The sequence below is a fragment of the Macrotis lagotis genome, chromosome 8 (genome assembly GCF_037893015.1).
Source record: "Macrotis lagotis isolate mMagLag1 chromosome 8, bilby.v1.9.chrom.fasta, whole genome shotgun sequence".
NCBI lineage: Eukaryota > Metazoa > Chordata > Mammalia > Peramelemorphia > Peramelidae > Macrotis > Macrotis lagotis.
In genome coordinates, this window is record NC_133665.1 from 187578842 (window position 1) to 187602860 (window position 24019).

Consider the following 24019-nt stretch of genomic DNA (forward strand, 5'->3'; position numbering starts at 1 on the left):
TCATATTTTTGGGATGGGGGGAGAATTGTCACTGCTAATAACAGAGGGAGCAAAGTGTAGTGGGGCTAGGAGGAGGGAGGGAAGAAAAGGCTGAATTCTATTCTTGGAGCTCCCACAAATTCATTACAGAGAGAGAAAAAATACCCTATCTCTACCAGTCTCTCTCTGTCTCTGTCTCTCTCTTTCAATGTCTCTGTCTTTCTGTCTCTGTCTCTCTCTCTCTTTCAGTGTCTCTATCTTTCTGTCTCTTTCTATATCTCTGTCCATCTGTTTGTCTCTCTGTCTCTGTCTCTCTCTCTTTCAGTGTCTCTATCTTTCTGTCTCCTTCTATACCTCTGTCCATCTGTTTCTGTCTCTCTGTCTCTTCTCAGTCTCCCTCCCTCCCTCCCATCCCCTGTTTCTTTTCCTTGGCCCTCCTGCCTTGCCTCCCTCACTCCCTCTCTTCCATGCTCTGCTTCCTATCTGTTAAAGGATAATAATCTAAAAATCCCTTTCCTAGCTGCCTGGAGAAGGAGCAAAGCCAGGGTGAGGTCCTATAAATTCTCAAATCCACAGCTCCCCAAGGTAGAAAGTTGTTGAGAGTCTGGTTTGGAGGTGTTTAAAAAAACTGGTTGGTTGGTTGGTTGGTTTTTTGCTCCAGTATTTAACATCATGCAACAAGACAGCCAGCTTCATTGTTGCTGGGCAAAATTTCCCAAGGCCTCGGTTGGTTCTAACATTGTGGGAACGCTGATTAAACAGAAATCCACTGCAGAAGTGAGAATGGGAAGCAAAGCAGTGGGAAGGTTGCTAGGAAGGGGGGGGGGGAGGATGGGGTCCAGGTTCAGCTTGAACAAATGGACCCTATCCAAGAGGGGAGGGGGTTTTGCTGGAGGTGGCAAAGATAGAGGATAACTGCTTCATCCTTCATCTTTTGAAAATGAGTTCCTCTTTCAAGACCAATCACTCCACAAGCATTATTAAGGGCCCACCATGTCCCAAGAATGGTGCTGGGCTCTGGAGCCCAAAGCCAGGAATGAAATCATCCCTGCCCTCTAGAAGCTTTCACTGGCAATCAATCACTCAACAAGTATTCGTTAAGCACCTCGGGTCTGCCAGGCCCTGACATGGGCACTGAAGAGCTGAAGGCCTTCAAGGAGCTCGCAGTTCCTTGGTATAAACCAACTCAAACTCACTCAGTATAGAGACCGGACCAGGAGATCCCAGGGAGGGGGGCAGCAACAAGAAACGACTTGCTTTTCTAAACTAATTTTGTTTTTCAGAAATCTGTTTGAAATGGTTAAAAACCCTGGGATCCAATGGCATGTGTTCCCCAAGTCCAGAGGGTGAAAACACAGCCAACCATCTTCAGAACCAGTGGCTGAGAGATTACCTTAAGTAACCTTTGAAGGCAACACCCACAAACAGGTCCCTGCCACCACAACACATACTGTTGTTAAACAACATGAGAGCACCTGACTCACGGTGGGGGGAGCACCCTACCCACCAAAACACTGGCCTCCAAATTCTATCTGCAAACAGGGCTCCTCCTCTCCCCCAGGATCAAGGGCTAGGATTCATCTCTCTCATGCAGCTTACTTATTCATGAAGTATCAAGCACGGAGTTATGTTTCAAGAAACAAGACCTGCTCCATGGCATTCTTCATATGAGAGGCGAGGCCAGGCCGGGTTGTAATTTGGTTCCACTATAATTATTTTGAAAGCTTGGATTTCAGGTCGAACTGTACAAAACCAACACACACACACATCACCTTCTGACTCAGCTCATCCATGGGCAGCTCCCCCAATGGAGCTTCCCCGCCCCCAGAATGGAAAGAGAAGGAGGAAAGGAAGACATCCCAGGATGGGTGGCCAACTGCTCAAGGGGCACAGGCAGAGCAGCCAAAGGCCACTGCCCCACCCAACAACTGGGCACCACACCAAGAGAAAGCCTTCCCACAGCCCACCGAGTGCCCAAGGATGTTAGCCTCAAACAACTGCACATAAGACCCGAAAACTGATTCAAAGGACCCGAGAGGCTCAGGGAGAACATTTTATAGATGAGAAAGCCAAAGTGCAGAGAGGACAGTGACTCGTCCAGGGTCACACTGGTACCAGAGGTGAGATGTGAACCCAGATCCTTTGATTCCAAGGGCATTTTTCTTTGCAATGTCCTACACTGCCTCTCGGGAAAAGCCAGAGGGGACTCCTGATCCTCACTCACCCCGAGAAATGGTGAAAGAAGAGAGTTTAACCCGCAAGAGTCGGGACCACCAGAGCAGCCCTTGATCACTGGGAAAGTATCAGAGCAAGACCCCCAAATCAATAAATACTTATTAAGTACCTACAATGGGCAGGCATTGTGCTAAAAACTAAGGATACAAAAAAAGACATAAGACGGTTCCTGCCCTCAAGAAGCTCACAATCAAATGACACAAAGAGAAGTTGAGAAAGGTGGGGACCAGGAGATTTCCCAGCATGGGGAATGGAAAGGAAACCCTAAGAAGTTAAGAACCTAGGAACTGATTCTGGCTTCCAGAAAGAAGAGCTTCTTCCAGAAAAAAAAAGAGAAGAGGGGGCTTCTTATTAAAATCTGGCGAGCTCCAACACAGATGGATGTCTGGGCTCATCAGGGTGAGTCCATGTGGCCCCATTGCACCCACACTTTGACCCTTCTTCCATCAGGTTTTCTCATATGATCAGTCCCATCTTTTTCTCATGTGCAACTACATGGTGCCAACTGAAAGGAACCTGAAATTTAGGAATTGGAGGACCTGAGTGCAAATTCCAGATCTGCCACTCACCAGGTGTGAGACTAGGGGTGAATCATTGCCTGCCTCTCACTTCAGTCTCTTCATCAGTAAACTGAGGAGGCTGTGCCCAAGGATCACCAAGGTAACAGGAAACTCCAAAGCTAGGCTCCTAGGATTTTGTGGGATTCTCCTCTATATCTTTCTTAATCAGTTAATCAAGAGCCCTGGACCTTGAGTTAGGAAGACCTGAATTCAAATCCTGCCTCTGACAGTTACAATCCATGACTCTGGGCAAGTCACTGACCTTTCAGGTTCCTCATCTGTAAAATGGGGATAATTATAACATCCACTTCCCAGAATTTTATGAAGAAAAAATGAGATAATTGTAAAGTGCTCAGCACACTGTCTAGCACATACAAAGCATTAAATAAATGGTAGCTACAACCACCCTGAATAAGTCACTTACTTTTGTCTGCCTCAGTTTCATCATCTGTCAAAATAAGATAATAGCACCTTCTTCTCACAGTTGTTGTGAGATAAAATGATAGAATGTACAAAAATCACTTGGCAAAATTTAAAGTGTCAAAAGAATACTAGATATTATTATTATTATTAAGCATCAACTTTGGGCCAGACTTTTATTCCTGCAAAGTCTGAGAAGGACCTACCCCAACCCCCCCACAACTCTTACCCATCTAAATAACCTGTGAATAAATGGGATTTCTTGGGGGAAATTTCTTGGTGTGTGGCTAAGTGATGGCGATACAAAGACTAATGGGAAACATCTTACATTCCGAAGGGAAAGACAGACACACAGACACATAGATACACAGATTACATAGATACACAGATACACAGACACATAGAAATACATATTACACAGACACAGATATACAAATTACACAGACACACAGATACACAGATAGACAGCTACACTAACAGATACACACAGACACAAAGATAGATGTAAAAAGTCATTACATATAATATATAGCTATATCCACATAGCAAATTGAGATATCGATAGAGGATATAGATATAGAAAGATCAAGACAGAGGGATGCACATGTCTACAAGGCTCTCCCTTCAGAATATAAGCTCACACTCCTGAGTATAGGTACAATTTTCCCGTTCTTTTTCCTGGCCCTCTGATGTGATAAGCACTGAGAATTCCTGGTGAGGTCCTTCCTCTCTCAAAGAAGACAGGGAGAGGGGGACTTCCTGGTCAGAGACCCAAAGCCAGACCATGATGGAGACAGGACTTGAACCTGTCTCCTCTTGCCTCTTCGACCAGCTCCCATATGACCTTGTTGCATGTACAAAATACCCACAACATAAATACAAAGTAAGCAGGAGCTGAGGAGACTGGCTGCAGCTCTCCCCAGGTCCTAGAGGTCTGGATGCTGAGGCTCTGCCTCTGGACTCTCCTGGAAGAATGACCATTCAGCCTTTCTTTCTGTTCTAACCTCTCAGGTTGATGACTTCTGTCTTTTACACTTGACCCTTATATAACAATCCTATGAAATAGGTCTATTATATCCTCATTTTACAGATGAAGAGACTGAGGCTGAGAGGTTCTTGGTCTAGGGAATTCTGTCCCATGACTCCTTCTCTTCCTCTACCCACTCCCTCCACCGAACAGACTGAGTCACTGTAGCAGTAGAGCTCACAGTCAGGAGTCCAGGCTTTGAATCCCGCTTCCAATTACTAGTTGTGTGAGGACGAGCAAATCACTTGAGCAGTTGAGCTCCAGAACTGTAAAATGGGGTTGCCACCATCACTGCCTAGGGCAAATGTGAAGACCAAATGAGACAAGCAAGGGATGTGAGATACTGAAACTCCAAAGGCAAAAAAGGAGTATTTCTGCCCTCCAGGTTAAGTCCTATTGGAGTTACCATAGGCAGACATATATGTGTGTGTGTGTGTGTGTGTGTGTGTATAAATCTATATAACATGCCCTGCCATCCTTAGATGATCATCTAAATGGAAGCTCTTGTGGCTCTCATCAGCATCATCCCCTTCCCCTCATGGGCCAGTTAACCTGATCCCAGACAAATCTGATCCAGAGACCTGACGTCCAGCCTTTAATCCTTCTTTTATTGCTGCGAAGTCTGAGAAGGACCTACCCCAACCCCCACAACTCTTACTCATCTAAATAACCTGTGAACAAATGGGATTTCTTGGAGGAAATTTCTTGGTGTGTAGCTGTTTCCAATAGTCCAGCTGATCTGGGCCCAAAAGAAAGTAGGTTTCCAGAAAGAGGCCATTTATTTAGGTGGTTTAAAAAAGGGGAAAGGGGTGACTGACAGTTCTGCCTACATTTAACTTTCATCAATCTCCCAATCTGTAAAGAAAAGAAATTGGGTTAAACCAACTTTGGACCTTTTTCTGGTCTCAGTGTCCTCATCTGTAAAAAGAGGAGGTTGGGCTGCAGATTCTAGATGTTCCCTTGAAGCTCCAGAAGAAAAACAAATGAACTCGACCAGGAGAGAAGTGCTGGGGCTTTCAACCAAAGCTCACTCTTCAGGAACAGGTGTCCAAGTGGGGCTACAGGATCAGGTGAGGGTGAGGACTGGACGCCCTAATCCCCTGGTACTTGATTCTCTTAAGGATCAAATGAAATCAAGAGAGGTAGAATATCAGAAAAACCACAGAGGGTTCAGCCAGTTGAAAGTTTTAGAAGTGTCAGCATCACCTCATCATTAACAACATGTGATTGCAGTTGTGTCATTTTTCAGTCATGTCTGATTCTCTATGACCCCATTTAGGGTTTTCTTGGCAAAAATACTGCAGTGGTTTGCCATTTCCTTCTCCAGCTCATTTTACAAAGGGAGAAACTGAGGCAAACAGGATTCTGTGACTTGCTTGGGCTCACCCTGTTAGTAAGTAATCTGAGGCTAGATTTGAACTCCGGAGGCTGACTCTTCCTGACTCCAGGCCCCGCACTCTCTCCACTTCCAGCTGTCCATTATGAACACAGCTCTTGAGCTTATCTCTGTCCTAGCCCTCTCAATTGTAATTTTCTAAAAGGTTGTGAACCAGGGGGAAAAAACTCTGTAAGTCTCCGTTCAAGGAGGAGAAGACAACGCATCCTCTAGGGGACTGTTGTTTGTCGATGTGGATAAAAATATTTTTTATTTTCATTTAACTGAAACTGGCAGTGTTTGCCTTTAGAACTGCCTAAGAATTCCAAAGGACACTATTTTAGGGAGAAATCAAAATCAAATCATAACAGTACTGAGGTGAGAATTCTAAACATGAAAAGAAAGTCATCCTTTGGGTTCACAGGGCACCAGCAAGAATTCCTTCGGTTTTGAAAAAAAAAATGTAATCACTAGAAAATTTAGGTAGTGAGCTTTTCTTCCCCAAAGCCCAGGCAAGAGAAGGACTAACTGGTTCCTTTGGGAACCAAAGGGTAATTAATGTGAGCTATGGGCAAGTCACAAATGGAAGAGCATATACATAGGAACCTGTGTAGCAGAAGACCTATGGTGCTGACCTCTGATCCCACAGGGCCACCTCTCATGTCTTTTGGTGCCTTCGCTGTCTGTCTGTGTCTCTATCTCTGTGTCTCTACCTCTGAGTCTTTCTTGAGCCTCAGGTGGAATCCTCAATTGAAGCATAACCCTTTCCCTGGAAGGGATAGACACTCCCATCTCTCTATTAGCTTACTCTAAGCTTCTTTTGGAAAGAAAGGATCCTCATATGCCCCAGTAAGAGACTAGGAAAAAATCCCAATTATATTCTCTCTCTATGAGCTCCATGTATTATGGTGCCCCAAGGATACATGCTCCAAAGATCATACTTCAAGGGGCAAAGCTCTTGTTTAATACAGAGTAGCCAGTCAGTCACAGACCCCAGGAAGTTTTTGAACTTGCTCCCTCCAGTGAGCAGAATCAACATCTCTGTCCCAAGCCACTATTTGCTTTAGGATTAGAAAATCTGGAACACTCAGTTCTGGATTGCCAACCTGCACCTCTCTCAAATCATTTCGAGGACTGGCTATATCTAAGGCACCATGTCCTCAGATCTCATGACCTCTAAATCCTTTGGGTATTGCGATGCCAATGAATCTGAATAAGCAGAAAAAGTGAGCCAAAAGGGCAAGGTCATTGTCTTCTCCATAGCCAGCAACAAGCCTCCTCTCCCTACCTTAATAACTAGCCAGCTAGCTACAAGGCAGAGTTATAATGACTCTTCCTTACCAAATATCTTTGACCTTCAGAAGTAACTAAACCTAGAGAAGACCATAAGAAAGGTAGAGTGTGGAAATGAATGAAACTTACCTCCATAACCTGAATCATCACTTATCTTCCCAAGTACAACTTTACAAGTACAAAATGGGGGAGGCATGGCTAGACACATTCATGGGGTGGGGGGGAATATCTGGAATTTTTAGCAGACTGAAAGTTCACTGTGAGTCAACAGTGTGACACGCCAGTCAGAAAAGGTGATGAGTTCTGAGGTTGCCTTTAAAGGAGATTCTAGGGGAGACTTATGTCCCTGGACTTGGCCCTACTCAGTACCTTAAAGATTCTGCATTGATTCTGATTCTGACCCCCTCTTTTCAGGAAAGACCTGGACAACTGGAAGAGTACCCAGAATGTGAAGGGACATAGTACCATGCTCTTCGATGGCTCAAAGTGGATAGGAGACCCCTTCCTCCAAACTCACTGCCATGTGGAGATTCTATTATGTATTTTTCTCATCATGGTCTTCTAAACAGAGTGCCAACTTCAGCCACCATCACCATTTGAGCCTTAGCCAGGGGCTAGCAGTAAGGGATGGGCTCTGAATTTAGAGGCAGATGAGTTCTACCCCAAAATCAGGAATCTCTGAGCAATGTGAAAGGGTGAAGATCATTTAGTGGTAATGACTCTGACCCCTCCAAAGTCAACTATCATTCATCTTATCCTGTTCCCAGTAGAAGGTAAGCTCCTGCGGACAGGGTCTGTCCCGAGAAAAGCAGATATAGACCCCTGAACTTGGAGTCAGGAAGACTGGAGTTCAAATCTTGACCCAGACACTTATTAGCCCTATGACCTGGCACAAGTGATTTAACCTCTTTTCTCATTTATAAAATGGGGATAATATCACCTAACCTCACAAGGTTGCAGTGAAAACCAAATGAGTTAATGTTTATAAAGTACCTTAAAGCAATATCTAAATGCTTCTGCTTGCCTCAGGATCCTCATCCGTAAGATGGGGACATTCATAGCACTTCTTATTATAAGCATCAAACCAGATAACATAAGTCAAGTGTAATCATTAAAGCAACTACTTAGGAGCTAGTTATGATAATTAGCCTGAGGACAGAGAAAGTCTGCTTCTATCTTTGTAGTCCCAGAATTGAGCATAGCAGGTCAATGTATAAATACCAGGCAGTCTGCTTCAGGACAGTGCCTGACCTCCTGGAGCTTACGTTCTAAGGAAGGACAAAAATCAAGTTCTAGAGGGAAGTGTCTGAATGCAAATGGCATGGCTCCGAAGAGGTCAGAAAGTGGCTGGCAAGTGGCCCTCTTCCAAGAGAAAGGGAGAGCTCCCAATCAGAGCGTGAGGGGGGAGACATAGAAGGGAGATCTGAATGTACGCCTGCAGCTTGCCTCTGGTTCATTAGAGAGGTATAAACAAGGGGCTCCAGGAAACTTTGGGGAAAGGTCATTGCCGAGTGGGTTGGGGTGTGAAGGCAGAAAATCCAGGAGGCTTCATAGAAGAGAGTCTTAGAATGAAGATTTAAAACCTAGGTAGGAATTTCAAAGATTGGAGGGATGAAATTCCTGGTACAGGGAATGACATGAGTAAAGATATGGAGGTGAGAAGGTAAAGAGCATTTCAAAGAAGGTGGGCCATTCGGTTGGGCTAGAAGAAATGGAAAGGAAGAATCTGGGAATGTTGGAAAGGACCTGCCCAATCTAGAATGTCAGCAGCTTTGGAGAGAGTGTCTAGTCTAATCTCTACATTTGTGAGAGGAGGAAAGAGGTCAGGAGAAGCATCTGCCCTCCATGCCCAAGGCTCACCCATCCAATAAAATCAAAAGGATTCTCTTCAAGCCCAAGTATGCCATTTCCAAACTCTGTGCATTTTTTACATTTTTTTTTCTCAAATTACTTACATTCATTTTTCTTTCTGCTCTCTCATATGAAAAGAAGAAAAACCAAACTCTTGTAACAAGTTGACCTAATCAAACAGAACAAATATCCTCTATTGGCCAAGTCCAAAAATGGACGTCTCATTCTTGAATTCATCACCTCTCCATTTGATTCATCATCTATTCTATGGAAATGATCAAAGTAAGACAATACCTTAAGGTTCAGCTCTAATTTGGGGGGAGGGATGAGAAAGAAAGGGAAGGATTGAATGCCAAGTTGGAAAGTATGAGTTTACTTCTCTCTTCTTCCACTGCCCCCTCCATGAAAGAGTTAATCTCTGGCTACGTCATTGTAACCAATCCTCCTTCTCACTTTGTCCCAAATCCTAGGCTCTTCTGTCCTTCATTTAGACATCTTTCTAGTCTAAGATAATTGAACTCAAATTCCATGTCCTTCAGGAGGATTATCACTGGTAGAAACAGCACAGAGCAGGGAACCAGAGATCCTAGCAATTTATTTTGTGACTCATGCCTTGGTTTCCCCAGGCTTCAAAAGGAGTGTCCTACTTGCCCTAAATTTCTCAGAGCATTCATGTAAGCAGCAAATACTGCCTCAGAGGCATCAGAAAATGTGAAAATCTAAACAAAATCAGATATTAGGAGCCAAAAAATTAAGGTTCTGGGATGCCAGAGCCAGAAGGGACCTTGAAGATCATCCATTACTCTCCATCTAGATTTCCGGAGGAGGAAAATCAGGGCACAATAGGGGTAAGGCCACTGGCTTATCTGTGGAGAAGGTCTGGGTTTTTTTTCCTCCCCACAAAATCACAGACTTCTTAAGGGAGGGGAGAATAAGGACAAAAGAGAAATGAAATCCCACTGAAATCCCAAGTCGTGTGGCCGCCTGGTCCTCAGTCAGACTTTGCTGGAACTGATAATGGTTTGTTATCATTTGACTGAAACCCTTCAACCAATCCAGGGATTTTAAAGTCACTGGGGGAATCTAAGGCCAGGCTCAGGTCTCTGAGCAGCATTCTAAGAAGGACAGGGGATGCTTTGCAAAAACCAGTTTTTTTTTCAAAGAAGAGGAGGTGGCAGGGCTTTGAAGCTCCTAAAAAGACTCCTGGGATTCAGGCTTTAGCATTCCCAACCTCTCCCTCCCCTCCAGGACAATTTAAAATACCCTTGAGCCTCCCCTCCATGGACCGCCAGAGTCCTCAGGACTGAGGTCAAGGCCTAGTCTTTCTACAGAGTGCTGAACCCTCTGCCCAAACACACCCCTCCTGGAAAAAGATCCCCCTCTCCCCATGATGGTACACAGGGGAGTCTAGGCTACAATGCTTGATTAACATCACCAAAAAGTGTCTTAAGACGCACAGAGAACAGAAATTTCTGGCACTAAAAACCATATAATTTTTTTAAGGTAAATATTCCTAATTTCAGGAATGATAGGATGCCAAAGTGAATGACCTTGGAACCAAGAAACCATCCTAGCTATGTAACCTTGGCCAGATGGCGGACTCTGAATGGTCTAAGGTTAGGCCCAGCTCTCTTAGAGTATGAGGCCAAGAAGGGCTCCGCCTACTTCATCAGGTGGTCCCTATTAAAGGGGCATCACAGACCCAGTCTCTAGCCTTACTCCCCATTCCTGTGTCTTCTAACACACAAATCTACATTTGGACACGAATACACACACACACACACACACACACATACACACAAACAGATTTTGTTATGCCTTGGAAAGGTGCCCCCTTTGCATAACCCTGGTTCTGCCATGGTTCCCAGAGAGCAGGGCTGGGTAGGAACTTTACCTGTAAGGAGACTGTATGCAGGGCTTAGGGACAAGAGTCAGATGAACTGGAAAGAAAGGATTTCCTTTCTCAATTTCTACTTGGGATCAAGGACCAAAAACTCCTCACTGACCAAGAGCACTCAGAGGATCAGGGATTGGTTTAATTTTCTGATTAACTTATGATTAAGTAAGGAAAAAAAATCCTTCTTTTGATCCCCAGTGCAGTTCCCATCTATCCAAGTACCAGCACTGTGATCCAAGCACTATGGGGGGAAAGGGGAGACAACGTGGACTTGGAAAAGTCTACACTGAACAAAGGCTGATGCTGGCTGCGAGGAAACTGTTGGTAGCCAGGAAGCCTCAGGGGCATGAGATCTGATGGAGGTCCCAATAGGCCAGCTGGGTGGCTGTCTGACAAGGGGAGGATGGAAGAGCTGGGCCCAATTTGAAGGTTAGGAACCTGAGGGACTACAAGAACTGGAAGAGCAGAAGTCTCTTTTCCATCCCCCCAACCCCTTGGTTTGGGACCTTATCACCCCCTTCCCTGGGCCAGACAGCTTCCCTTCCCTCCCCATCCTCCACAGAGATGCCTATGTCATTCCCCTCAAGAAAATCTAACTCTGCCTGGCATTGAAAGGTCTTCATAATCTGACTCCTGCCTCCCTTTCCAGTCTCCTACCTCCAAGCCTTTGCCCTGGCTGTTCCTTAAGCCTGGAAGGCATTCCCTTCTTACTTCTGCCCTAAACTCCTTCTCAACTGATACCTTTACCACAAGGCCTTTTCTGATTGTCCATCCCCCAATTAAAATGCTCTTTCACCCCAAACTACCTGGTAGGTTTTTGTATTTCCTCTCTATATACTGATATGTAAACTGAGGATCAAAAATTGAGGTCACGAGGGACCTCAGGCTTTTAATAAGTGCTTGTGGATGGAAGGAAGATTGCCCATTCCTCCTTGTTCTTCACAACATTATGTCTGAGTTAAACTGACTGGCTTTCTGCCCCCCACATACTGTAGTCCTATCCCCCATCCTAAGTCTCTGCTCAGGTTGATACCCATACTGAGCAGGTTTTTTTCTCTGTATCCCCCCACCAGAGAAATCCTGTTTTTTTCCAAGCTCAGGTGTCCATCCCAGCCTAAGCCAGTCACAGTGATTTCCCTGGGAAAATTCCTTTGCATATATTTTATATTTCATTTTCCATGTTAACCCCCAAGAGAATGTGTCCTTGAGGACAGATTGTTGTGTTTCTATCTCTGGATCCCTTGTACAGTGCCTATAAGTAGGGGCTTCATAAATGCTTGTTAAATGAATGACTGTGGTCCACTAAAAAAACCAACCAATCCATCTTCTGAGTCTCTGAATTACTTTCCATGAGGTGACTCAGGTCCACACAGCACCTCAGCTGTGAGGGGACCGTCAGCCGCAGATACCAGTGCAAGGGAGTCAGAAGTTGATTTGGAAGGGGAGCTAGACTGAGCTGGGTGGGGGTGCAGGTATCTTTTATTCGGTTGTTAAATATATCCCTAATATGACTTTGGGGGTCATTTTATCCTTTTGACTTAAAGTTGGATACAGCACCTCTGCTCATCTCTGCCTCAACCAACTACTTGAATCTTCTGGTGCTTTGAGCCAGGCCCTGATCTGCTCCCATCCTGTGGGAAGAAGGTCCTTTTTCCAGCATCCAGAGTAGAGATAAAAGGCATCAAGAAAAGACAAAAGGGGAGGTGTGGATAGGGAAATTGGTCACTTAGACCAAATTGTGAAAGAAATGTAGATAAGTCTGGCATCCAGAAAGAGGAAAATAAATCTCTTTCGATCTAAATATTCCTCTTTGTTGAGTGTGATGATGAATGGGTTGAATTCTCTGGCAGTCATTCATTGAGCCAGATTTTCACAAGATTATCCACCAATGCATAGAGCTACAAAGTGGGCCAGGTGAGGACAATGGCAGGGACAGGAACAAGCAGGAATTACCCCTCTCAAGGTAATTTTGACCTAGTTATGGAAAGAAGACCTCTACAGAAAAAAGAAAACTAATGAATTCAAATAGATGGGCTTCATTGTGAGTGTGGGCCCCAAATTCAATGCCTTCAGGAAGATAGGATAGAGGAAGAGGAGGAGGGAAGGCATTTTGGAAGTAATCTTCACAGCTAATCTCTTACATGTCTCTAGCCCTTTAAGGTTCTCAGAGTATCTGGCATTTATTGATGGAAAGATCTGCCACGGACTGAAAGGAAGTTTGCCAGTTTTGTATCGCCCACCTCTGGTCTGTTACTGTGTTTCTGGAGTCAAATAAAACCCTTGAAATCCCTCTTCCATTAGAGAAGCAAGGTGGAACAATTGAAAGGACTCAAGATTTGGAGTCAGAAGACCCAAGTTTCAAACTCATCTCTGCTACCTGTATGGCCAAGGATAAATTACTCTATCTCTCTTTGTCTCAGTTTCCTTCCTTGTAATATGAGATGGTGGGGCTCAATCACCTCTCCAGGTCTCTTCTGGTCATGATCTCATAACAGCCTCTCAAATACCTACAGATAATCATCATGTCTCTCCCACCTCCCATTCTTCCCCCCCAATTGCCTCATTTCTAGATTCTGCTCCTTCCTTGTACCCTTTCTACACCAATTCACTAACTTTGACCAATGAAGTCAGAGGTTTCCATTATGCGAAATACAGCAGACTACCAACCAACTCTGAATGTCCCTAGAGAGCAGTACCTACATTCTGTTGGCAAGAACAATAATAAAAATAATAAATAAGATACTAGCCCCATCGGGTAGCTGAAAGGGAGGAAACAAGGCTCTCCATAAGGAAAGGATAATGGTGGCCAGCATTTACAGAGACTTCAAGGTTCACAACATGCTTTACAAAGAGAATCTAATTTGATCTCCACAACAACACTCTTTTGGAGGGGCTGTTATTATCCCCAGTTTATAGTTGGCGAACTAAGGAAGACAGACTTTGGGTAACTCGTCCAAAATCACAAAACTAGAAATTGTCTGAAGCAGAATTTGAACTCAGGTCTTTCTGGATTCAGATCCAGCACTCTAGCCACTATACTATCTAGCTGCCTAAGTAGCAGACAATGATGCAGGGATAGTTATAAGGTTGCCATGGTGCTGAATTCAGGTCAAACAAAACTGAAAACAGTGAGACTGCTTGAGATTTTCTTCTTCTATAAACAACTATAACAGAGCAATGGAAAAATCAGCCACCCCCCAAGGTACTACCCCAAAGACTCCAAAGCAGCCCACCACTCTGATTGCTTCCATTCTACCAAGAAGGCATGTGCATCTCTTCATAATCTAAATTCAGAATTCCCCTAAAGGCTCATGTAACAGTGGCCTCATACTCTAAGACAGTTGAGCCTAACCCTGGACCTTTCAGAGAGTCAGCCATCTGGCCAAGGTGACACAGCTAGGATGGTTTCTTGGTTCCAAGGTCATTCACTTTGGCATCCTGTCATTCCTGAACTTTCATGAAAGTTGTCCTTGAGTTTGGATGTAAATATGATGCATAAATTTCCCATGACACCATCAAAGACCTCTGTGCTTTGGCCTCCACCTCTGCCCTTTGTTTTAGCATTCATGGTTACGGGAAGATATTTACTACAAATGAAAAATGAGCCCCACTTGGCAGGCCCTAAAATAGAGCGAGTCACTTTAAAATGAACTGGGTCAAATGTAAAACAAAATGAGACTCCCTGGTGGGATGGCTGGTAGAGGAAGGAGACCTGAGAGGCCACAAAGAGGCCCCCAGCCCAAAGTGGGGAAAGCAGAGTAAGCCTTTCCTTGTGGTATACACTCAACAGGCCAGCCACTCGGCCACAGGGATGGAGAACACAGGCGGACGTGAAGGCTGCATCCCTTACGCGAATGCCCTTTAAAAGGTGCTTACAAGCTGGCTCTGTTCTTACAAAGGTGAACCAAACAAAGCCCAGTGTGAGCATCATCCTCAAAGAATGGAGGGGAGGGGGGTAGCACAGAGGGCTCAGCTGAGTCGGTGTGTTTTGATACAATGCATACAACTGAATCAAAGGTATAAAATTCCACATCATGTGATGTATTCAGCCAGACATGCCAATGATCCCCCAGCGATGGCAACGTGTGCCCTAAATTTCCTCAAGAAAAATCAAAATCTCAATTGGCTAACACATGCAACTGCACATATTATTCTATTGCCCTGGATTAATCTGCTTTTCCAAAAGGTATTTATCTTCTACATTGATTTAATCACTTTCTCTCCATCAACAAGGAGGAATAAAGTGGGTCATTACATGGGGACTAAGTTCTGAGTCAAAGATGATGCCATCTGGGGTTTTTACCCAACAGAGATAGGTGGATGTCTCCAATGGTGGAAAACTACAACTTTCCAATTTTCTTCCAGAAATAATCTAATCATCAATTGCAACTCAAACTCAAGCACCAAAGATGTGGCAGTGGCCAGCAACATGACGCACACTGATGGACCCATTCCTATCTGCACTCAATCTTGGAGTTATCCTTGATTAGACGGATATCTCATCCAAAAATGATTAGATGGATATCTCATCCAAAATGAGTATCCACCGAGAGTTACCTTTAAGACCAAAGTCAACTGGTCCTTTAGGGAGAAAATCAAAGAGCCCTCTGGGTTCTTGAAATCATCTCTCAGAAAACCCCACCCTGAGCAGGATGGGAGCCCCCAAGGATTGACCAGAAGCCAAGCAAACACCAGGACTTTGTGTTCCTCACCAATTAAAAAGTTAGAGCAAAGGATCTGAAGTCAGGAAGACTAGAAATGGAATCCTGCCTCAGGCTCTTCCTAGCTGGGTGACCTTGGGCTACAGTGATTTAATTTCCCAGAGTTTCAGTTTCCTCCTCAGGAAAATGGAGCAGATAACAATAGCCCTCCTTCCCAGGGCTGCTGGGAGAATACATGGGAGGCTCCATGGAGATGATGTCTAAAAAGCTCTTCCCCAACCTTCACACACTGATTTGTGAATGAGCTGTTACCTGTTCTGGGCCCCATCTCAATGGCACAACATCATTACGGAGGCTTGGTGTATCAAGGGCTATTTGAGACAATTTACAACCTTCCAGTCAGTCTCATATGGTTGACCCTGAGAGATGGAAGGCTCCTTCATTTTGTCTTTGGATTCACAGCACCTAACACAGAAGGCACTTAACCAAATGACTGCTGAATGACTAGACATGGTGAGATCCTCAGGATCCTGCTGCAACTGTTCCCCTGAAGTCTCTCCTCAGAGAGCTAGTAGCATCTACAGAATGCTTTATTGGTTAGCACACTTTATATATGTTATCTTACTTCACTCACAACAATCCTGAAAGATAGGTACTATTATTAAGAGCTGGATAGTGCAGTAGATAGACTACTGAGTCTGGAGTTAGGAAGACCTGAATGCAAATCTGGATTTAGTCACACCCTTGCTGTGTGACTCTTGGTAAGTCACTTCACCCTTTTTGCCTCATTTTCTTCATCTGTAAAAGGAGAAAGAAATGGCAAACCCCTCCAGTATCTTTACCAAGAAAACCCCAAATGGGTTCATGAAAAGTTGGACAGAACTAAAAGCAACAGGTGCCATTGTTATCTCCATTTTATAGATGAGGTAACTGAGGCACACTAAAGTTCAACATGACATCCAGGATGGCACAGCTAGTAAGTATCTGAGATAGAATTTAAACTCTGATCTTCCTGACTCCAAGTCTTCCACTGTCTCCAGGGTTAAACCTTGCAAGTTCCTCTATTCAGATACTCCAATGACCTTCAGAAGCAAAGAAAAAAATTCTGTTTGGCCCTTTAACCCCTGCAGAACCTGCCCCTCTTAACCCTTCCAGTCCTCTTATACCTTCCTCCCTCCCCACCTCCCCCACCCCCTGTTGTACTCTATGATCCAGGGCTACTGGTCTCTGAGTTATTCCTTCTACAAAACCCTTTAACTTCTGACTCTGGGTATTCTCACTGAGTATCCCCAGGCTGGAATACTCTCCCTCCTGCTCTCCACCTTGGACCTTCACAGCTGATCATCACCATCACCACCACCATCATTATCATCACCATCACCATCACCATCACCACCACCATCATTATCATCACCATCACCATCACCATCACCACCACCATCATTATCATCACCATCACCATCACCATCACCATCATTATCATCACCATCACCATCACCATCACCACCACCATCATTATCATCACCATCATCATCATAATCACCACCACCATCATTATCATCACCATCATCATCATAATCACCACCACCATCATTATCATCACCATCATCATCACCATCACCACCACCATCATTATCATCACCATCATCATCATAATCACCACCACCATCATTATCATCACCATCACCATCACCATCACCACCACCATCATTATCATCACCATCACCATCACCATCACCACCACCATCATTATCATCACCATCACCATCACCATCACCACCACCATCATTATCATCACCATCACCATCACCACCACCATCATTATCATCACCATCACCATCACCATCACCACCACCATCATTATCATCACCATCACCATCACCACCACCATCATTATCATCACCATCACCATCACCATCACCACCACCATCATTATCATCACCATCATCATCATAATCACCACCACCATCATTATCATCACCATCATCATCACCATCACCACCACCATCATTATCATCACCATCATCATCATAATCACCACCACCATCATTATCATCACCATCACCATCACCATCACCACCACCATCATTATCATCACCATCATCATCATAATCACCACCATCATTATCATCACCATCATCATCATAATCACCACCACCATCATTATCATCACCATCATCATCATCAAGATCACCACCACCATCATTATCATCACCATCATCATCATCAAGATCACCACCACCATCATTATCATCACCATCATCATCACCATCACCACCACCATCATTATCATCACCATCATCATCATCAAGATCACCATCATCACCACCACCAGCACAACCATCATCATCATCATCATCACCTTATTGCTAACCCCAGTTTTGACACTTGTTGGTAAGAATAGCATATTGAGTATTTTTATTATTTTTCCTTAAAATAGAGATAAGGGACTGTCCTCCAGTAAGTTGCAGAGTAGGGGTAGCTACAACTAATGTGCCACCTTCTGGAAAAAGCCCTTCTCAGCTCCCTGTGAGCCTGGCGCCTTTCCCCTGTTGATTATTTTTAACTTCTCTTATCTAGGGCTTTGTTGTTTACATCTTGTTTCCTTAGTAGATTGTGAGATCCTTGAGAGACAAGAACTGTCTTTTGCCTTTCTAGGATTCCCCAACACATAGTAGGGATTTAATAAAGGCTGACAGTGACTTGGGTTACTCCCTTGGCTACAAAGGTACAGCCCTAATACTACAAGTTCCCGGGACAGGAGAAAAACTTGAGGATAGTGTTTCCTTGTTGCCTTTGTTTCCCAATATCTAGTATAATAGTGGATATCTAGAGGGTACTAGACATGAATAAATCAAGAACATAGTATAACTCCCTTAAATCACTGAAGTTCATCTTGAGGGCTTATAATTTGTGTGACCTTGGTCAAGTCACTTTACACTTCCCAAATTCTTTGCTTTTCCCTCTTAAAATGAGATGGCTGGCATTGATGGCCTAAAACATCCCTTCCAACATCGAAGGTCCCATGAAGTTAAGCTAAGTAGATACTTGCCCCAAGCCACAGATTGGGGAGTTGGAAGTTGACTCACATGCCTCTCAGCCCATGGCTCTCCCCACAATCCCAGGTCCTGCCTCAACACAAGATCACTTCTGAGATAAGCCGACAGGCTGTAAAACCTGGCAAGCCAGATTCATCACATCTGCTTCACCAGGACACTCCCTTCCCTGATGATACCAGATCAGAGAGAAAGGGGTCTATTGAAGAGGGGGCAGAAAGAACAGAGGCAAAAGTCCAAATAGGGACAAAAATTATTATAGACCTTGGCAGAAATTAAGATCCAAATGTTACATGCACATATACACACATGCCCACACGCATACACACTCTTCCATTCAAAAGCCCTTTTCATTTCCATCCAAACTAGATAAATGATTTTAAACATTGCTCTTCAGCATAAACAAAAGGAGAGACATCAAAAGCCATGCCACTGCAAAATTCTGGAAAGAATTCATGGGCACAGCTGTAAACTCCCATTCGCAGCTATTTGGAAGTCACCACATCGAGATCCAACTCAAGTTACTGGGCAATTCATCAACAAGCATCTGAAACAGAGAAATGAAAGCAAGAACACTTACCAAGTTATGATTGGTTGAGTTAGAATCATCTTCTGGGAATGGGATGTAAACAGCTAAGGCCACACAATTGGCAAAAATCGCCAATAATATAAATATGTCAAATGGTCTGGAAAATCTGATTAAGGATAAACATGTATGAAGTAAAGCCCGTTTCCCTCAAGCCCCAGCCCATGAGACTTTGAGCACAAGACTCCATTCAGTTTTCTGATGACCACTTACAACGACCCCAAGTTCCCAGCAGGAATGGTGGTTCTCTCAAAATGCATCTCAGTGACCTCCTTTAGGGTGTCAGCCTTATCCTATGCCCTTTCTGAAGCAATAAATTTAATTTCAAAACCAAGGTGCATTCACAAAAGTTAAGACCCTAACCAGGATCCCATGGTTTTTTTTTGTCTTAAAGGAAGGTTTGGAAGCCAAATTCCCTATGTAACATCTATTTGTCCTGAGACAAGCAAGCTCCTTAAATGTTTACTATCACCTACTTATTATGGTCATGGGTGGGCTAAGTGATACATTGGATTAAATACCAAGGTCTGGGGTCAGGAGTACCTGAGTTCAAATCCAGTCTCAGATACTTAATAATGACCTAGCTGTGTGGCCTTGGGCAAGCCACTTAACCCCATTGCCTTGCAAAAACTAAAAACAAAAAACAAAAAAACAAAAAAAACTATGTGACCCTGAGCAAGTCACCTCATCCTGGTTGCCTCAGTTTCCTCATCTGTAAAATGAACTGGATTAGAAAACAGCAGACTATTCCAGTAACTGCCAAAAAAAACCCCAAATGGGATCTGCTATGACTGAGCAACAATATGACTCTGATATGACTGAACAACACCAAACAACAACTCTTATGCTCTTATCTCACTTAGGACAATCTTGACCTCATCCTTAAGAGTTCAATCCCTGAGAGATGGAGGCAAGTCTCCAATTTGGTCTCAGAGCCTTTGGATCAAATAGGTTTGAATTCCAGCTCCACTAATTTCCAACTTATATTCACAATAGACAAATCACTTGGCTTTTCTATTGGGATCTCTAGATGAAGGGTGGACCAAATCCTGGCCACCACCTGCTTTTGTACAGACTACAAGTGATGAAAGATTCGATCTATGAATGGGGGGGAGGGGTAAATCCACAATGTTGTCAACATTTTCTCTGCTCCCCAAGGGCCTTAAAAAAGTCCTTCCTAACTTGGCCCCCTCCTCACTTTCCTTTGTCTGCTACAAATGCTTTCCAGCTTAGTGACATTAGACTCACTTAGATTCCAGGCATTTTTGCTGTCCTCCCAGACTTTCTCTTCCTCCTCATCTCTGCCTCCTGGCATCCTTCCACATGATCCTTCTATAAGAAGCCTTTCCAGATTTCCTTGATCCTGTGCCTTTCCCGTTAACATGTCCTGTTTCTACTGTATATATCTTATGGGTATTCTCTCTCCCATTAGATTGGGACTCCTTGAGGGCAAGACCAATTCTGCCTTGCTTTGTATCCCCAGTGCAGGAAGACAGTAGGTCTTAATAGAGGTTTTTAACTTGAAGTATCAATGAGTTTCCATTTACTTTATCCTCAGCTGTCACCAAGTTCAGTTTATAAAGAAAAGTAAGTTTAATATGAAACCCCAGGGAATCAACACCAGAGATTTCCCTAGAGCCCATTCATGGTTCTCAAGCTAAGGGCTCTGTTTCCAAAGGTTTGCACCAAAACCAGCTTTCAACTAGACATTTTGGGATTAGGAAGAGGCACTCACAGACCTGGCAACTCCAAGCTCCACATCTACCATGATGATTTGTGGAATGATGGGCAGCTAGATGGCACAGTGGATAGAGCACTGGCCTTCAAGTCAGGAGGATGGGAGTTCAGATCCAAACTCAGACATTTACTAGTGTGTGACCTTGGTCAAGTCACTTCACTCTGATTGCCTCGCATCCACAGAGCCTTCTCAGGTCATCTTGATTCATACCTGGCAACTGGATCCAGATGACTCTGGATAAAGTGAGGCTGGTGACTTAGCACAGGCCCCACCTCGTTCAAATCCAATTCATGTGCTTGTCATGGCATCACTTCCCTGATGTCAGTCTTCTTTGGAAATGAAGGATAAACATTATTATTTATGACCTGTGGGATTAATTTGTGCTTCAGTAGTGAAGGGTTTCTTGAACAGCCAAACTAAACAGCAGTCCTAAGGTGGAACTTTCTGTCAGCAGGATGCTCCCAGGAAGGGCCTCAACCAAAAGCCCTGGGTCATTACTGAAAGCGTGATCCCCAATCAAATCACAGAGACTTCCAAGACCACTGAGTCCCCTTCTTTTTAAAGAAAAGGAACCTGAGGCAAGAGGGCTTAAACAACAAGTGACATGAGGCATATCTGGAATTTAAGTCCAAATTCTCTTCCTCAAGAATCAATATTCTGTAGCTCCCTCAGAATGTCTGGCCCAAGAACTCCCCAAAGAGTTTAGTGAAGAAAACCCCTTTTTGCCTTCTGGAAGATACTAGAAAGAAATGTCCATTTAACTGTTTTTTTCCTTTGGTATAGATCTAAAATGTCATCTGTAGAGGGATCAATGATTCCTCTAAAACACTCAAATGTTGTGTAACCTGTTCAAGATCACCATGCTATGAAAAATGTCCAGGACAGGATTTGAACCCAAGGCTTCCTAATTACAAGTCTAACCCTCTATGCTGCCTCTCATCAAACATGTCAGTCTCCTCAGGGTCCACAAGTAAGAGAACAGAATAAGGACTCAAAGAAGAAATGCCCTACCCCAAGTAAGTTCATAACCTATGGCTATGAATCAAGAAAGCAAAAAAGCCCTCACACTCTGACCTGATTAACTAGCATCGCTTGGAGATTCCCCTCTGTTATCTTTGACCTTTACATTAATTTTGACCAAGTTCAGACACTAGAATATTTGATCAGACAGGCCAGATTAGAGTCTGTTGGGACAACCTTGACGAAACTGCCTCTGAAGCACCACTTTTTTGACAAATGATTTGAAGAAACTCCAAGTGTCGATTTGGCCAGTATTCTTTCTGCTTATATGTAACAACATACACAGTCACTCCAGAACCGGAGGCAGAGAGTCCTCCAGTCCCTGAACTTGCTGGGAGACAGCGCCCTTGTTGAGGAAGTCTAGAGGCGATGTTTATACAGTGTCCTGTCTGTGTTTGTTGAGCTCCCATCTCCAAAGTCCTCTTCGAACCCACTTTCTACCAGATCTGCCGTGCGATTTTTGACAAGCTGGTCGGAAGAAATTGATGGCTGACTGTTCCTTGGAGCACTTGATACTGCCACCCCCGCCCAGTTCAGATGGACATTCCCTCCTATCACACTACTTTCATCCTATGGTGCTCTCATTAAAGAGAGAGCTGACCCCAGATTCACCAAGATTTGGTCTTCAATTCAGCTCATCAAGTTAGTCTGATCCACTATCTAATGAGATGACATTCAGAAAGTCAAATGGGGTCATGGCTTAATCTAGAGCATCCCCTTTGGCACTCAAACTCGTGGGGCTGGCTTTTCTCTGAATCCACAGCTAGCCTGGTGTTTCAGGGTGGGGGTGGGGGGGGTAGGAGGGTGGGAAAGGCAGGATATTACCTTGTCTACACCCAAGAGGAAAAAGAACCTGGCCTTCTCTGACATGCTGGAGACAGCCAGTGCCTGCAACGAGCTCTGTTCACACTCCCTGATATGGGAGGGCTTTCTTGCTAATGGCTAAGTGAGGGCATGCAAACAGTCAGGACACATGGCTGAAGCACTCCCCGAGTCTCCAAGAGAAAAATCCACTCTAAGGGGATCCCACAGCTTCCCTAGAGTGGATCATTTTTCCCCCCCGAAGACTTGAAAATAGCTCAAGGAAAAACCACTAACAGATATATACTGGAGACTACAGGTCTTGAGAGAGCATAGGTACCTATGTTAGAAAGGTATGACAATGGAAAAGGGGAAGGCAAGAAGGCTGCCACACTGGCAAATCCAGGAAGTGGAGGCCAGCTTCGCAGCCTTTCTAGCCAGGTTAGCCCGTCAGCTCTCCCCTCTGTGGCTGCCCAGGGAAGATGGGAAGCTCTAAGCCACTGGAAGATTGGGGCCCAGCCTGAATATTTCAAAAGAACAGGGTGCCCGCCCCCCCCCCCGGCCTTCACCATCCTCTCCTCTGAAAGTGGGAGGAAGGCAAATGACTTCCCAAGGGGCGGAGCCCTGTTGATCCTTCCCAAGACAAGAGGCTACTCCATAACTAGCTCCTCTCACTGGGAAGAATTCTTAGTTCTGCCAGTCACACAAGTGTTTCTGGGAGAAGAAAATGCTACCCCGGGCTCAGGTCACTGGACCAACTGGACAAAGAAGAAGTGGCATCACCCACTTCTCCCTGGACCAGTGGCCAGGAAGGCTTCGTACAGACTTGAGAAAGGAATCAGAAAGAAAAACAAGGTTATGGGGAGGGCTGCCCAATGGGAAGGAGAGCAGCGGGGCTAAATCTGGGGTCTGGGATACATCAACCATCTTGGGGCATTTGAAGTTCAATTTTAAAAATACAAAGGAGACACCCACACATGCAACAGCAGCCCAAGGACATAGACCAAATTTTTTTCCCCTAAAGCTACCAACTGCAAATTCCTGAGCTCAGAGAACAACTCTAGAAGTCAAAGGGTGGAGGGGGGGCAGGAATCAGTAGTGGCAGAGAAGACACACACACACACACACACACACCACATGCAACATATGACACAAAACACACACATGCACACAACCCATCCCTACCCACAGTCCCTCATAATTCTTAACACTTTGGAGGATCCAGTATGAAAAAATTCCAAGGACAGACCATGTTCATTCAAGAACAGAAACAGACTTCTGATATGAGCATGGAGTGAGAGTGAGAAGGGGCCCTTGGAAATCAGCAAATGAGGAAACTGAGAAAAAGGAAAGGTTAAAGTGACTTGCCCATAGCCACACATAGGATCATCATAGCTCTAGAGCTGCAAAAGACCTCAGAGAACATCCAGACCAATCTGTTCATTTTACAAACGAAGAAACTGAGGCACAGAGAGGTTAAAGTGACTTGCCCATGTCCACACCTAGGATCATCATAGCTC

General features: G+C 44.4%; 1 protein-coding gene across 7 annotated transcripts in view; it reads right to left on the minus strand.

Moving 5' to 3' along the window:
• CACNA1D (calcium voltage-gated channel subunit alpha1 D) overlaps positions 1-24019 on the minus strand; it is a 350522-nt gene that overhangs the window by 322966 nt on the left and 3537 nt on the right. For all 7 annotated transcript variants that reach the window (XM_074199181.1, XM_074199185.1, XM_074199184.1 and 4 more), the window contains exon 3: positions 18935-19040. In XM_074199181.1, coding sequence (XP_074055282.1) covers positions 18935-19040 — 106 coding nt within the window. The remainder of the gene's footprint in view (positions 1-18934; positions 19041-24019) is intronic.